This window comes from Gracilinanus agilis, chromosome 2 (assembly GCF_016433145.1).
Source record: "Gracilinanus agilis isolate LMUSP501 chromosome 2, AgileGrace, whole genome shotgun sequence".
Taxonomy (NCBI): domain Eukaryota; kingdom Metazoa; phylum Chordata; class Mammalia; order Didelphimorphia; family Didelphidae; genus Gracilinanus; species Gracilinanus agilis.
Window position 1 is genome coordinate 415153656 of NC_058131.1, and position 13449 is coordinate 415167104.

Sequence of the window (13449 nt, forward strand, 5' to 3'; positions counted from 1 at the left end):
TTTAGGGACTGGTTATCGGCTATAATCTTTTGGTTTTCGGCTATAATCTTTTGGTATTCCTTTTCAATCTTGTCATTTCTGGTGTTCAATTTGCTTATCAGTTCATTTGATTTCTGAGCCTCACTTTCCAATTGCAAGATTCTACCTTTTAAACTGTTATTTTCTTGCCAGATCTCTTCCATTTTCCTCAGAATCTCAGTTTTGAACTCTTCCATAGCTTGTGAGGAGTTTTCCTTATTTGAGGAGGGTCCGGATGCTTGTTTGTTCTCCTCCTCTGTTTGCTCGGTTGTCTGGATTTTCTCTGTGTAAAAGCTGTCGAGTGTTAAAGACTTCTTCTTTTTGTTATTATTCTTTCTCTTCTGAACCTCCTGATGCTGAGTAGCCATCATTAGCCCAGCAGCTTCTCAGCTTTATCCTCGGGCTCAGTGTCTGTTCCCAATCTATTGGCTCCTGAGGTCTGAATTCTGGTTTTTTCCAAGGTCAAGCCCCCTGGTGGGCCCTCTTGCTTGATCCTCTGCTGAAGGTTTCTTTACAAGTCTCAGGGCGCTGCTTCCACAGTCGTATACCCGTCTGCACTGGTTCCCCACTTAGGCTTAGTTCTGCCTCCACCCACGCCTCAACTCAGCCGGCACTCTGCGCGCCCAGCGTCCTGCTCCGGCGCGCGCGCTCAGATTTCGCGTGCTTTTTTTGACTTAATGGGGTCCTAAGTCTTGCTGCTGTCAGGAACAGGTCCCGGAGCTGCTGATGACTCGATGGGTGCCCCAAACTTGCTCTATTTCTTTTTAGCTGGGTTCGGAGCTATAGGTGAGTGTGGAGGGGGTGGGGGTGGGGCGGTTGCTCAGCTCGCGATTGAGTGAGTGAGAGCCCTTTTTAGCCTGGAAATGTCTCGATTCCACGTACCTTCCACGCTGTGCCCTGTTGTGGGGTTCCTCCGTTCGTCTGGACTTGTTTTTATGTCCCCTTGAGGAGTTTTGTATGTTTCGGTCAGGAGAGGTTAAGAGCTGCTTCTTACTCTGCCGCCATCTTAACCCGGAAGCTCTCTCCAACTCATTTTAAAGATTAGGAAACTGAGGCAAATAGGGTAAAGTGACTTGCCCAGGATCACAAAGTGTCTGAGGCCAGATTTGAACTTAGGGAGATGAATTTTCTTGACTTCTGGTCCAACACTCTCTCCACTTCACCACCTAGCAGCCCTGTGATAAATTGCTTAATAAATTATTATTGAAGGACTGACTATTATTGGGACCAAACTTAGGATGCAAGAAAAAAGCAATTCCAGGGATGAGAAGGTGTTTCTATATTTTGTCATGCTAGTCACATAGGCCTGTGGTGAGTGACCAGGTACTCTGAACATCATCAAGAAAATTAGATTCATTAGATCAGAAGTAAAGTATAGTAGAAAAAACATTGGACAAGAAAAGTCTAGAGTGAAGTCCTGCCTCTGGAATTGACTAACTCTATGACCATGGACAAATTGATAAGCTTCTTTCAGCCTCAGTTTCCTCATCTGTAAAATGGGGACAATATCATTTGCTCTGACTACCTTAAATAATTGTAAGTGAGAAAAGCACTCTGTAGCATGCCATAGAAATGTGACTTGTTGTTGGGATGATGATCACAATGATGATGATGAAAGACGAGCAACTTGGACACAAGGCCAATGGCTGTCTTGTTTTTCTTAGTGTAACATTTTGTACATCATAGGGGGTTAGCCCATATCTGTAGAATTTAATTTGTTAATTTATGTCAATCTTGTGTCTGCCCTTTGAGTGAAAAAAAAGGGACCAAATGTGGTCAATTAACCCAATATTTACTGATACCCATATGACTACATTACACATCTGGAAGGCAGACTTTGCTTTTGCCTTTTCTTCCAGATGTGGACACAGATTGAGTCTGACTCTTCCTACTGGGATGTTCCCTGGAGATGACCTGGGTTTCCAGATGGTACCGCCCTAGTGTCCTCAACTTAGCCTCTGCTCTCTGCAACTTCAGCACATCTGGAAGAGAACTTACTATTTTTAGAATACACAGAAATGCTTATTTACCAGACTGACTCTTAACCCAAGATGGACTTTAAAAAAGGAAAAAGAAAAACTTCATAACAAAGTGGCATGGGAAACCTCAGGAAGTGATAGGCTTCTCCACTCAAAATCTTTAAGTCTGTTGGATGACTTTATGAAATCAAATTATAATTTTTTTATGAAATCAATTATAAAATGAAAAGTTAGACAGTCTCTCAATTTCCTTCCAACTCTGAGATTATGTGATTTTAATGAAAAATAATAATAGAATAGTATTCTATTCAGCAAATCTTTACACTGTTTAAGGTCCTGTGCTAAATATTAGAGATATAAAGATAAAGCAAAATTTAGTTTCTGCCCTTTAGAAACTCATAATTTAAAGGAAGAGTGAGAGAATAAACCAGGCATTTCCATAAGTATGATACAAGGTCCACTATGATAAAAAGTAAGGCAGATGTTCAGACAAAAAGCTCTTAAATTAGAAGAGACAAAGATGGGACAGCTAGGTAATTCAGTGGATTGAGAGCTAGGCCTGGAGATGGGAAGTCCTGGGTTCAAATATGACATCATACTCTTCCTGGCTATGTGACCCTGGGCAAGTCACTTAATCCCAACTGCCTAACCTGTAAGCTCCTTACCTTGGAACTGATACAGAGTATCGATTCTAAGATAGAAGGTAAGGGTTTATTTTTTTAACTGATAATAAGAAAAACAGTAAGGGTTGGTTTTTTTTAAAGAAGAGATAGAGATCACTTTCAGCTGGAAGAATCAGAAAAGACTTCACAGAGATGGCATTTTATATTAAGATTAAGGACAATCTGTGATACCTAGGTCCAATAGAAAGAAAAAAGAAGCTCACAAGAAGACAGTAAAACAAATCATCTTTACTGACCAGACATGCTCATAAAATAAAGGGTAGTCAGGGGAGAAAGATGAACAAAGATTAGGTCTTCTGGGTTCTTGGTTGGAAAAGGGCAGCCGCGATGGCATCTGGGGCAGCTAGGTGGCACAATGGAGAGAGTGCCTGGCCCGGACTCAGAAAGACTCATCTTCCTGGTTTCAAATCCAGCCTCATATACTTACTAGCTATGTGACCTTGGGCAAATCACTTAAAGCTGTTTGCCTCAGTTTCCTCATCTGTAAAATGAGCTGAAAAGGAAATGACAACTCACTCTCATATCTTTGCCAGGAAAACTCCAAATGGGGTCATGAAGAGCTGGACATGACCAAAATGACTGACCTAGGGCACCCTTCCCCAAGCCAGTAAAATCTGGGTTTTTTTTTTTTTCCCTAGAAGATTCTTAGCCGAATCTAGGATATATCAGAATAAGCATTAGAGGGAGAGAACAAGGGGCTGGAACCTAGGGACTGGTGCTAGTCTGGGACAGGGGAAAGGGCTTTGGGCTGTTGCTATTGATCTTAAACTTATAGGGTAACTTAGTTTCCCTGCTGGGAATTTCCAAGCTTCTTTGGACCCCTTTGATTAGGCAACTATATTCCTTACAAACCTCAACTTGAACTTTAAGAATTGTAGTTTCTTCTAGTTGGAAGGGCTCTTAAAGGTTCTATAGCCCACTGATGCCACAACACCACCATCCAGTGATTGCTTGATCTCCTTTTAATTATTTCCTGTGATAGGGAATCTCTGCTTCAAGAGCAAGCTCTTTACAATGTGGGGCATCTAGAATTATTAGGCAATTTGCCCCCTTATCTTTATCTTAAATCTCTCTCCCTCCAATTTGCTGCTCCTCAGGCTTAGTCCTCTCTTCTGGAACAATACAGAAAAGTGAGGGACATTTTTCCCATGACAGCCCCTGATATATTTGAAGATATGATCAAAATCATCATGGTTTTCTACTTTTTTCCCCTCACATGTTATTAGCTATCTGGGTGAGTTGCTTCCTTTTAGACATGACTAAGCTTGGCTGATTTTTATTTGAGTCCTAGAACACATTAAAAGAATGAATGGAAATTCCAATTCTTCATTATATTTATTTTAATTTATATTTATTTTTTTCTCCCATTAGATTGTAAGCTCCTTGAGGAGACGGACTATCTTTTGCATCTTTTTGTATCCATGGAACTTAGCACACTACCTGGCACATAATAGACTCTAAATAGATGTCTGCGTGATTGATTAATTGGTCCTGAGGAATCTATTCTTCCCCTATCCCCTCTCAGACCAAACAAAATAGTACCCAGTCCTATACCATGTTCAAACCACCTTGCCCTGATACCTTCATACTCAAACATGCTTTTGCCCTCTCTCCTGGGCTTCCAACCATAGACATCAGTGTTTGTCCCTTGTTCAGTCCTTGCTTTGTTATTTTCACCATGTTTCTAAAATGACTCATCTGTCATCAGGTGGACTGGAGGAAGCGATCTAATTATACTAGTTAACATTGAGAGATAGTGTCATGGAATGGGAATTAGCTCATTCATGGTCCTCCCTTGAGGGTCCAGCCTTCCCAAATATCCCCCTTTTAAAAAGAGGAAACTGAGTCACAAAAAATTAAGTGTTGCACATTTCACATCCTTCTGTCATGCCGAGTCAAACAATCTAATAGCAGCAGACACTATAGGGATGCCATCGAGCCTTGATTGCCCTGCAACAAAGCACATTTTCTAGGAAAACAGAAAACACATTGATAACTTGAGATTTGAAGTTCCTACTCTGGCCCAAGTGGTGATGGAGAAAGGGTAATGGAGAAAGGGTCCAATGGTCCCAGTTTGAATACCAATTGGGTCACTTACTACCTGTGTAGTTTTTGGCAAATGATCTGATTTCTCCCACCTGAGACTCCTCACCTTTAAAAATGAGAGAGGAGACTAGATGATCTGGAAGGAACTTTCTGGTTTCCAATCTATGATTCTATGATCTCTCCTACCAGCAGTATGCTCAAGGTCAATGATACAGTAACTTTGAAAGGAGTCAAGAGTAGAGTCCATGACTCCTAATTTAAGTTTCCCACTGTCAGAACTGCTTGGAAAAGAAGGGTGGAGTAACAAAATGTATGCTGGTTTAGGAGTCAGGAGGTGTTAGTTTAGGCTATGCTTCTGACTAGCTATGTGACTCCTCCCTTCTCTGGGCCCTAATTTTCCCACTGATTCATGGCATTTAAGTCTCTTAGGATATTAAACTTGGTAATTTTACTAATAGAGTTACCTAGCCAATTACAAAGTTCAGAGTAGAGTCACAATTCAGGGCCACAGGCTCTTGGCAACATTTTTGTTGTTGTTGAATAGTTTCAGTCCTGTCTGACTTTTCTTGGCCCCATTTGGGGTTTTCTGGGCAAAGATATTGGAATTGATTTGCCATTTCCTTCTCTGATTCATTTTACAAAAGAGAAATTGAGGCAAACAGGGCCAAGAGACTTTACCCAGGGTAAGTTGAACTCAGGAAGATGTCTCCCTCATTCCAAGCCCAGTGTTGTAGCCACTGTACCACCTAGCTTCCCTTCCTTGGCAATTTAGACTTTGTAAATGTTCATATCTTAAATTTCCTAGCTAGCAATTTCCCAGGCTTTTTTTTTTTTAACCCTGAAGCAAAGTTCTGATTTGCTTGTGGTTTTGCACAGTGTTTGGACAGCAAGAAAGGAAACAAAAATCAAAATGATATTTTAAATTCTTTTGTGATTACCCTGGATCCCGAGGAAATTGCGTCTTATTAGGCTATTTTTGTATTTGGAGAATTCAGGTAGGCTCCCACTTTCATTCATCAGCCCAAACCTAGGTTTTTGTTCTAAGCTTATTAAATGTCTTCTTTCCTTTTTTTGACTATAATCATCATCATCATCATCATTGGCAATTTTGCATTAGAGAATTTGCCTTGACCTGATCCAATTATACGAATATGATCACTGAAACATCTGATGTCAGAAATGAGAAGAATCTTAAAATCACAGACTCTTACTTCACACACAGTCATTTCTCTTTATGTGTGCTCTCATCCCTCTATGCCTTTTCTTGGGCTTAAAAGGATGGAAGGAGATTCAATACAGTTGGGTGGAAGGAGAATGATATGAGAAAAGACTGGAAAGATAATAGAGAGGACTTAGATTTGGAAGGTCACTGAGTCCAAAGCTCTCATTTTAATGATGAAGAAATTGAGACTTGGAGAAGAATTGAAGACTCACAGCAAATTCAGCTAATAAGCTTCTGAGACAAGATTTGAATGCTGGCAACTTGAGTGGTGCAAGATTGAAAAGGACTCTGAGTCCTAGAGAAAGGGTCTTGAGTTCCAGGGTCTGGAGGAAGCCAGTGAAGGTTTGAGAGCTGAGAAAGGGACTTGACCAGACCTCTGCAGAAGCACCAGATTTCTGAGGATTTTTTCCAAGTCGTGTTGGGTGTCTGGTGTCGATCCTAGTGAAAACATCCTCAGCTACCCTGACTAGCCCCACTATTCCCATAAGTCAGGAAGCTGCGGCTGGATTCACCCAATTAGCCCAGCAGATAACAATGACAAAGGCTGGCTTCTCCTTCTCTCCTTAACTCCCCCAACCCCCACCTCCCTTAGAGATACAAACCCTGGAGGGGGAGGTGTGGTGGTGGAACCAATCGATCTGTGATTGAGCGCGTGGCCCAGTCGGGTCCTGCCCAGAACCTGCCTGCCACCGCTGTGGAAGAAGGCAGCTCCCAGGGTGCTGCATTCATCAGAATTGCTGAGCTGATCACATGGTTTTCTTCCTGCCTTCCCCGTTAGCTGCTCCTTGTCAGCAGCTGGCGGAGCCCGAGGCCGCAGGCCAGTGTCTGCAGAAAACCTTTCCCGGCCCTACGTTGCAAAACGCCAGCCTCCTGCTCGCGCTCCCACACCCGCGCCGCCGCCAGCCCGCCTCGCTAACTAAATGGTTTTCCTCCGTGCCAGGCAGATTACCGTGGATCCCAAGGAAGCTGCCTTCTACTAGGCCATGTTTGCATTTGAAGAATTCAGGTAGGCTCCAGCTTTCCAGCATCAGCCCGAGCCTGGGTTTTTGTTCTAAGCTTATTAGATGTTTGGGGCTTCCCTCTCCTCCCTTTCTTTCTTTTCTTTTATTCCTTCTCCCACCCCCCCCCGCCCCCCTCCTTGTGTAATGACACTCTGGAATCTGGCTGCTGCTTCCAGGCAGGGCTGACTTCAATATTTGTTGGCGGGTTAGACAGGGTTTGGGGAGATGGGCTTGTGGGGGGCGGGGGTGGAAAGCCCGGGATCCAGGAGAAGGATGCTAAGGGAAGGCTGAAGTGAGAGCTGGATTTTTCTGTTGACTGATTTTTCTGTTGCATGAATTGATTAAGATCCACCTGGATGCCGGTGTGGGGCTGTGAATACCAAACAGCCCAGAATCAGTCCACCCTTTGTCAGACCCTGGAGAGAGTGATGCTCCTTTAAAAAAATAAATAAAGCGGGAAGGAGGGCTGGGGGGGGGGGCGGAACACGAAAAAAAAAATGTTAATAGTGGTAGCCGAAGCTAGAGAATTTGGCAAGTCTGCAGAGCTGAGATTTGGCTTTGACTTCCTCGGTTGTTTGTTATTTTTAATAATAATCTCCTGGCCGGGGAGCTCCGAGTAAAGCCTGTTGGAAGGGTTTTCCTAAGCAGGCTTTCTCTTTGCTGTTTGTAAGCGGTTCAGCTGCCGCTGGTGCAATTATTAATGTTCCAAATTAGCATCTTTTGTGAGGCTGACTTGCCCCCTCTTTCCTCAGACAACCCATCCCCGAGTATCGGTGTGGGAAGGGTAGTTTGGGAGAAATGAAAATTCAGGGGGGCAGGGCTGAAAAGGCAGGCAGACAGACGGAGTCTATGCCACCTCTTGTGAGCATAAGAAGGAGTGTGTTCGCTGGGATTTCTGACCTCTGCAAGTCTCTGGTTTTCTGAGAATAATTTACTCTTTATTTTTATGGAAAGCCTAAACATTATAACAGCTGGAAAGACTAGTGACTGAGGATGTCGGAACTGGAGAAGAACTTAGGATCATAAAACATGGAATGTCAGAATAAGAAAGGACCTTGGAATCACAGAATGTGGAATGTCAGAGGAAGAAGGGACCTTCCAATCATAGAACATGAAATGTCAGAGCAGGAAAGAGACCTTGGAATCATAAAACATGGGATGTCAGAGCAAGAAGGGGCTTTAGAATCACAGAAGATACTATAGTGGAGATGGAAGGATTGTAGAGATCTTCTAATCTATTGCCTCATTTTACAGATGAGGAAGCAGGTTCAATAAGTTTCAGTAATTGGTCTAATTTAGTTATATAGTCAAGAAATGGCAAAATTAAGATTCAAACACAAATCCAAATCTCTTGTTTCCAATCTACCAGGACCCTGTAACAGCCTTACAGCTATCATCAGAAAGCACTTTTCATATTTCCCAAAATGCTACATAGTTCTAGGCCCTTGTTAAAAATAATCACATAGGGGACAGCAAGGGGGCTAGGTGAATTAAGAGCCAGAGATGGGAGATCCTGGGTTAAAATCTGATCTCAGACACTTTGTAGGTGTGTGACCCTGGGCAAGTCACTTAACTCCCATTGCTTAGCCCTTTTGGTTCTTCTGCCTTGGAACCAAAACACAATATTGATTCTAAGACATAAGGTAAAAGTTTTAAAAAAATATATAGTAATCACAAAACAATCTTAGAAGCTATTTATAAGAGACACTTTGAGTAAATGAGGGAATGAATGAAAGAGGGAGGAAATCTTATCTAAGAGAAGAGGTAAGTTTAGTTACAAGGTTGGGCAATGGATGTCTTTCTTATAAATTTGGCTCTTAAGGTCTAAGGATTTCTCTTTGTGTTGCTTCTAAGAAGATTGCTCCTTAAAGTTAGAGTTTGGAAAGGCTAATTCTAATGGGTAGAAAGAGGTCATAAATGATGAGGAAGCTCTGATCTTATACCGTGAGGACTATTTTCTGTTACCAGTGGTAGAAATGTGGACTTGTAGCATTTCACACTTGCCAGCAGGTTTCTTCTTTGGCCTGAGTGAAGGGATATTCCTGGAATCTGTTAGAATTGCTGTGTAACTGCAGTAGCCAGAGCATTGTTAACTGTAGTCCATTCAATGATAACAGACACTCATTGCACAGATACCTATTAAAAAGCCTATTAAGGACACAGAAACAGTCTCACAGTGCTTACATTTGCATTTTGTTTTTGATTTGGTTTGGTTCATATTAAATGGACTCTGAGGCTTGCTAAGCTCTAAAATTCCATGATTCTAAGCTGACAGTGGTAGTCAGAAGGATGCAGCATGAACACAAATCACTCAACCTGCATTTATTAAGTTCCTGTTATATACGAGGCCCCATGCTAGGTGCTGGAGATACAAAGACAAATCAAATTCTCTTTTCCCTCAGTAAAATTCAATAAATATTTATTAAACACCTGCTATGTGTCAGGCACTGGGCTAAATGTTGGGGATCTAGCATTTAGTAAGAGGTAAAAGACAGTACTTGTCCTCAAGGATCAGGGAAAGCAACATATAAATCTATAAGTATACTGGGATAAACACGGACTCAAAGTGGAGGAAAGCAAAAGAATTCATGTAGGAGGTGGGACTTAAGCTGAGATTCAAAGGAAACTTCTAAGAAGTAGAGGTGAGGTGGAAGTTCATTCTAGGAATAGAGGGATGGCCTATACAAAGCACAAAAACTGAAGATGAAATTTCAAGCTAAGACAGAAGCAAGGTCATTTTTACTGCTCCACAGTACATGAAGGGCAGCTAGGTGGTGTCACAATGCATAAAGCACCAGGCCTGGAGTCTTTCTGAATTCAAATCTGGCCTGAGACACTTACTAGCTATGTGTCCTTGGACAAGTCACTTAACCCTTTTTGCCTCAGTTTCCTCATCTATAAAATGAGCTAGAGAAGGAAATAGTAAACCATTCCAGTGTCTTTGCCAAGAAAACTCCAAAAGGGGTCCCAAAGTGTAAGACATGACTTAAAAATGACTGAACAAGTATGTGAAAGGGAATAATCTTTTTAAAAATTTTTTAATTTTTTTATCATATAAAACAGACTTCCATATGGTAGCATACTCATACATGACCCAAACCCCCAAATAAAACAGTAAGTGCACTGACATGAGAGATAGTAGTATGCTTTGATCTGTATCCATCAGAATCCAACAGTTCTTTCTCTGGAGATAATAGCATTCCCCATAATGAATCTTTTAGGATTGTCCCAGATCATTGCATTACTGAGAATAGCCAAGTTTTCACAGTTGATCGTTCTATAATATTGCTGTTACTATGCACAGTGTTTTTCTGATTCTGCTTATTTCATTCTGCATCAGTTCCTGCAGATCTTTCCAACTTTTTTTTTAAACCCTTACCTTACATCTTAGAATCAATACTGTGTATTGGTTCCAAGACAGAAGAGTGATAAGGGTTAGGCAGTGGGGGTTAAGTGACTTGCCCAGGGTCACACACAAGGTCAGGAAGTGTCTGAGGCCAGATTTGAATCCAGGACCTCCCTTCTCTGGGCTTGGCTCTCAATCCACTGAGTCGCCTAGCTGCCCCCTTTCCAGCATTTTCTGAAATCATCTTGTTTATCATTTCTTATAGCATAATAGTATTCCATCACCAACATGTAGCACAATTTGTTCAGCCATTCCCCAATGATGGATATCCCCTCAATTTCCAATTCTTTGCCACTACAAAAAAGAGCAGCTATAAATATTTTTGTACAGGTAATATAAGACTGGACCCTGGGAGCAAAAAGCTTTAAAGTTATAAAAGTAGGGGAATTTGTATTGGATTCTGGAAGTAAGAGGGAGGCACTGGAGCTTATTGAGCAGGACAATAACAAAGTCAGACCTGTGCTTCAGGAAAAATAATTTTGACATCCATGTGTTGTATGGAATTGGAGAGTTAATCAATCAATAATAATTTATTAAGCACCTAATATATGCCAGGCACTAATCAGTCAATAAACATTTATTCAGTACCTAATATATGCCAGGTACCTTGCTGAGCCATGGAGATATGAAGAAGGGGAAAAGATAGTCTCTGCCCTCCAGGAGTTCAGAGCCTAATTAGGAAGGAGAGAATTGGGAGGGAGGAGGTTGTAAGGAGAAAGATAATCTAGAGAGGCATGATAAAAAAACTTTTGCTAAAAAGTAGTGGTCTTTTGAATTAAACAAAGGGAACAGACAAGAACTGTTGAAATGAAAAGGAGAAGATTACATAGTGGATTTTAAGTGTGAGGTGAGGAATCAACTATGACTATAAAGGTATAAACCTAAAAATCACAAGACCAACACAAGTAGGAATATAATTAAGTACCAAATACTAACCTACTTTTTTTAGTACTTTATTTACAAAGTCCTTTCCTCACAATAGCCATGTGAGGTATATAGAACAAATAATATTATCCCCCACGAGGAAACTGAGTCTCCCATAGGGGAAGGGAAAGAGATAGTCAGGGATATTACAGAGATTATTTATTTATTCCAGATCATTATTTATCAATTTGCTTATTTTCAGGTATAAGTTGGGACATATGGCCACTGAGGTCCATTCCAGCTTTGTGATTGTGTGATTCTAAGCTCCCAGTCTACTCTGAAAAATATGAACACAATCTTTTAGAAAAAAAAAAGATCTGGGTTCAGATGCCACTTTGGGGATTTAGTAGGTTTGTGGCGTTGGTCAGTAATTATAAGGATATCTCAGATTTCTAGAGTGCTTTTAGGTTTACAGTCCTGAAAACAACCCTGTGAGGCATCAGACCAAAATAAAAAGATTTTCCTCCTTTTAACAGATGAGGAAATTAAGGCTAAGTGAATTTAAGCAGCTTTCTTATGGTCACATAACTAGGAAGTATTTGAGACCAGATTCAAAACCAAGTCACCACATGCTTTCCTAGATCCTTTAAGGCTTTAACACCTATGAACCTGAGGGACTTGCCCAAGGTCACATAGCTAATAGGGAAGTAGGGAAGGAAACAAGCACAAATTAAGTCCCTACTATATGTTAGAACACTTACTAAGCACTTTATAAATATTAGAGTAAGTCTTAGTGTCTTAATTTGAACTTCTGTGATTTCACTCCCAATCCATTACTCTTTTTTCTTTTTTAAATTCTTACCTTCTGTCTTAAATTCAGTACTGTGTATTGGTTCTAAGGCAATAGACTAGGCAATAGAAATTAAATAACTTGCCCAAGGTCACACAGTTAGGAAATGTCTGAGGCTAGATTTGAACCCAGGACCTCCCATCTCTGGGCCTCACTCCCAATCCATTGAACCATCTAGCTGCCCCTTCTAAGACTCTTTCTATCACACTTTTCCCCCTAGAATGGATTTGAGCTTAGTTTATAATTTCTTAAATCCCAGATGAGAGCGAAGTGGCTTCATATCTTAACTCTACCATTTATTTACAAATGCTGGTGGACTTGATTTGGCTCTGCTTAACTACCTATGTGACTTTAGACCCCATCTATAAATGATAACCTCTCTATCCTTAACTGAAGTTTTTATATTTGAAGATGATGGGGATTGCTCAGCTTATTATGTGGGTATAATTGGAAAGATCTCTGGGTGTGTGTGACAGTTGTCTTTATAATCCCATTTACACAGTTTTGAGCATCTATATGCAAGTCGTTTCCCTTCTGTGGGCCTTAGTTTCCTGATCTTACAAAGGAGGTGGATTTGACAGCTTGAAGTCCCTTCCATCTCTAAATCTAGGATATTATGATCCAATGCATCCCAAAGCAGCTACGTGACATTAGTGCTGGGGCTGGAGTCAGGAAGACTTGTGTTTGAATCCAGCCTGAATGACCCTGGACAAGTAATTTAACCTCAGTTTGCCTCAGTTTCCTCATCTGTAAAATGAGCTGGAGAAGAAAACAGCAAACTGTTCCAGTTTCTTTGTCCAAAAAGCCTCATAGGTGATGTGGTCCACAGAATAATAAAGAGTTGCACATAACTGAATGACAGAACAATGATCCCAAGCATCAACTATATCCACAGCCAAAGAGTAGTGATGGTCCTGACAAAAAAGAACACCAGAGTTAGGGAAATGTTGCACAGTTCTTCATGTGCTTTACAGGACAAGGGATCAATGGAATCCATTTTTCCCCAATGTCCACATTCCTCTTGGGGTTGTTGAATGCTTCACCATATCATGAAGCTAGGTAGGAAGAGAGAAAAGAACATTGGATTTGGAAACAGAGACTCTGGGTTCAGGTTCCAGCTCTCCCACTTACCTCCTTTGTGATTCTGGCAAAATCATTTCACCTTTCTCTGCCTTGGTTTCCCTATCTGTAAAATCTGTAGGATGGGCCAGATGACTTCCAAGGTCACTCCCAACTCTAAATACTGTGATGCCTTGGCAAGAAGTTATATCCCTGATGTCTCCCAGGAAGATGGGGAAGAGGAAAAGCTTTTGGAATTAAATAGATGCCAGAACCCTTAAAGAAAACAAAATATTTTTGATTCACTAAATAGAAAGCACT

At 41.2% G+C, this 13449-nt stretch overlaps 1 protein-coding gene across 1 annotated transcript in view; it reads left to right on the plus strand.

The window, feature by feature from the left end:
- The first annotated feature begins 6871 nt into the window (after window positions 1-6871).
- The window catches only part of EVL (Enah/Vasp-like), a 199614-nt gene continuing 193036 nt past the window's right edge, over window positions 6872-13449 (plus strand). The window contains exon 1 of the mRNA XM_044664597.1: window positions 6872-6954. Coding sequence (XP_044520532.1) covers window positions 6932-6954 — 23 coding nt within the window. The 5' untranslated portion in view covers window positions 6872-6931. The remainder of the gene's footprint in view (window positions 6955-13449) is intronic.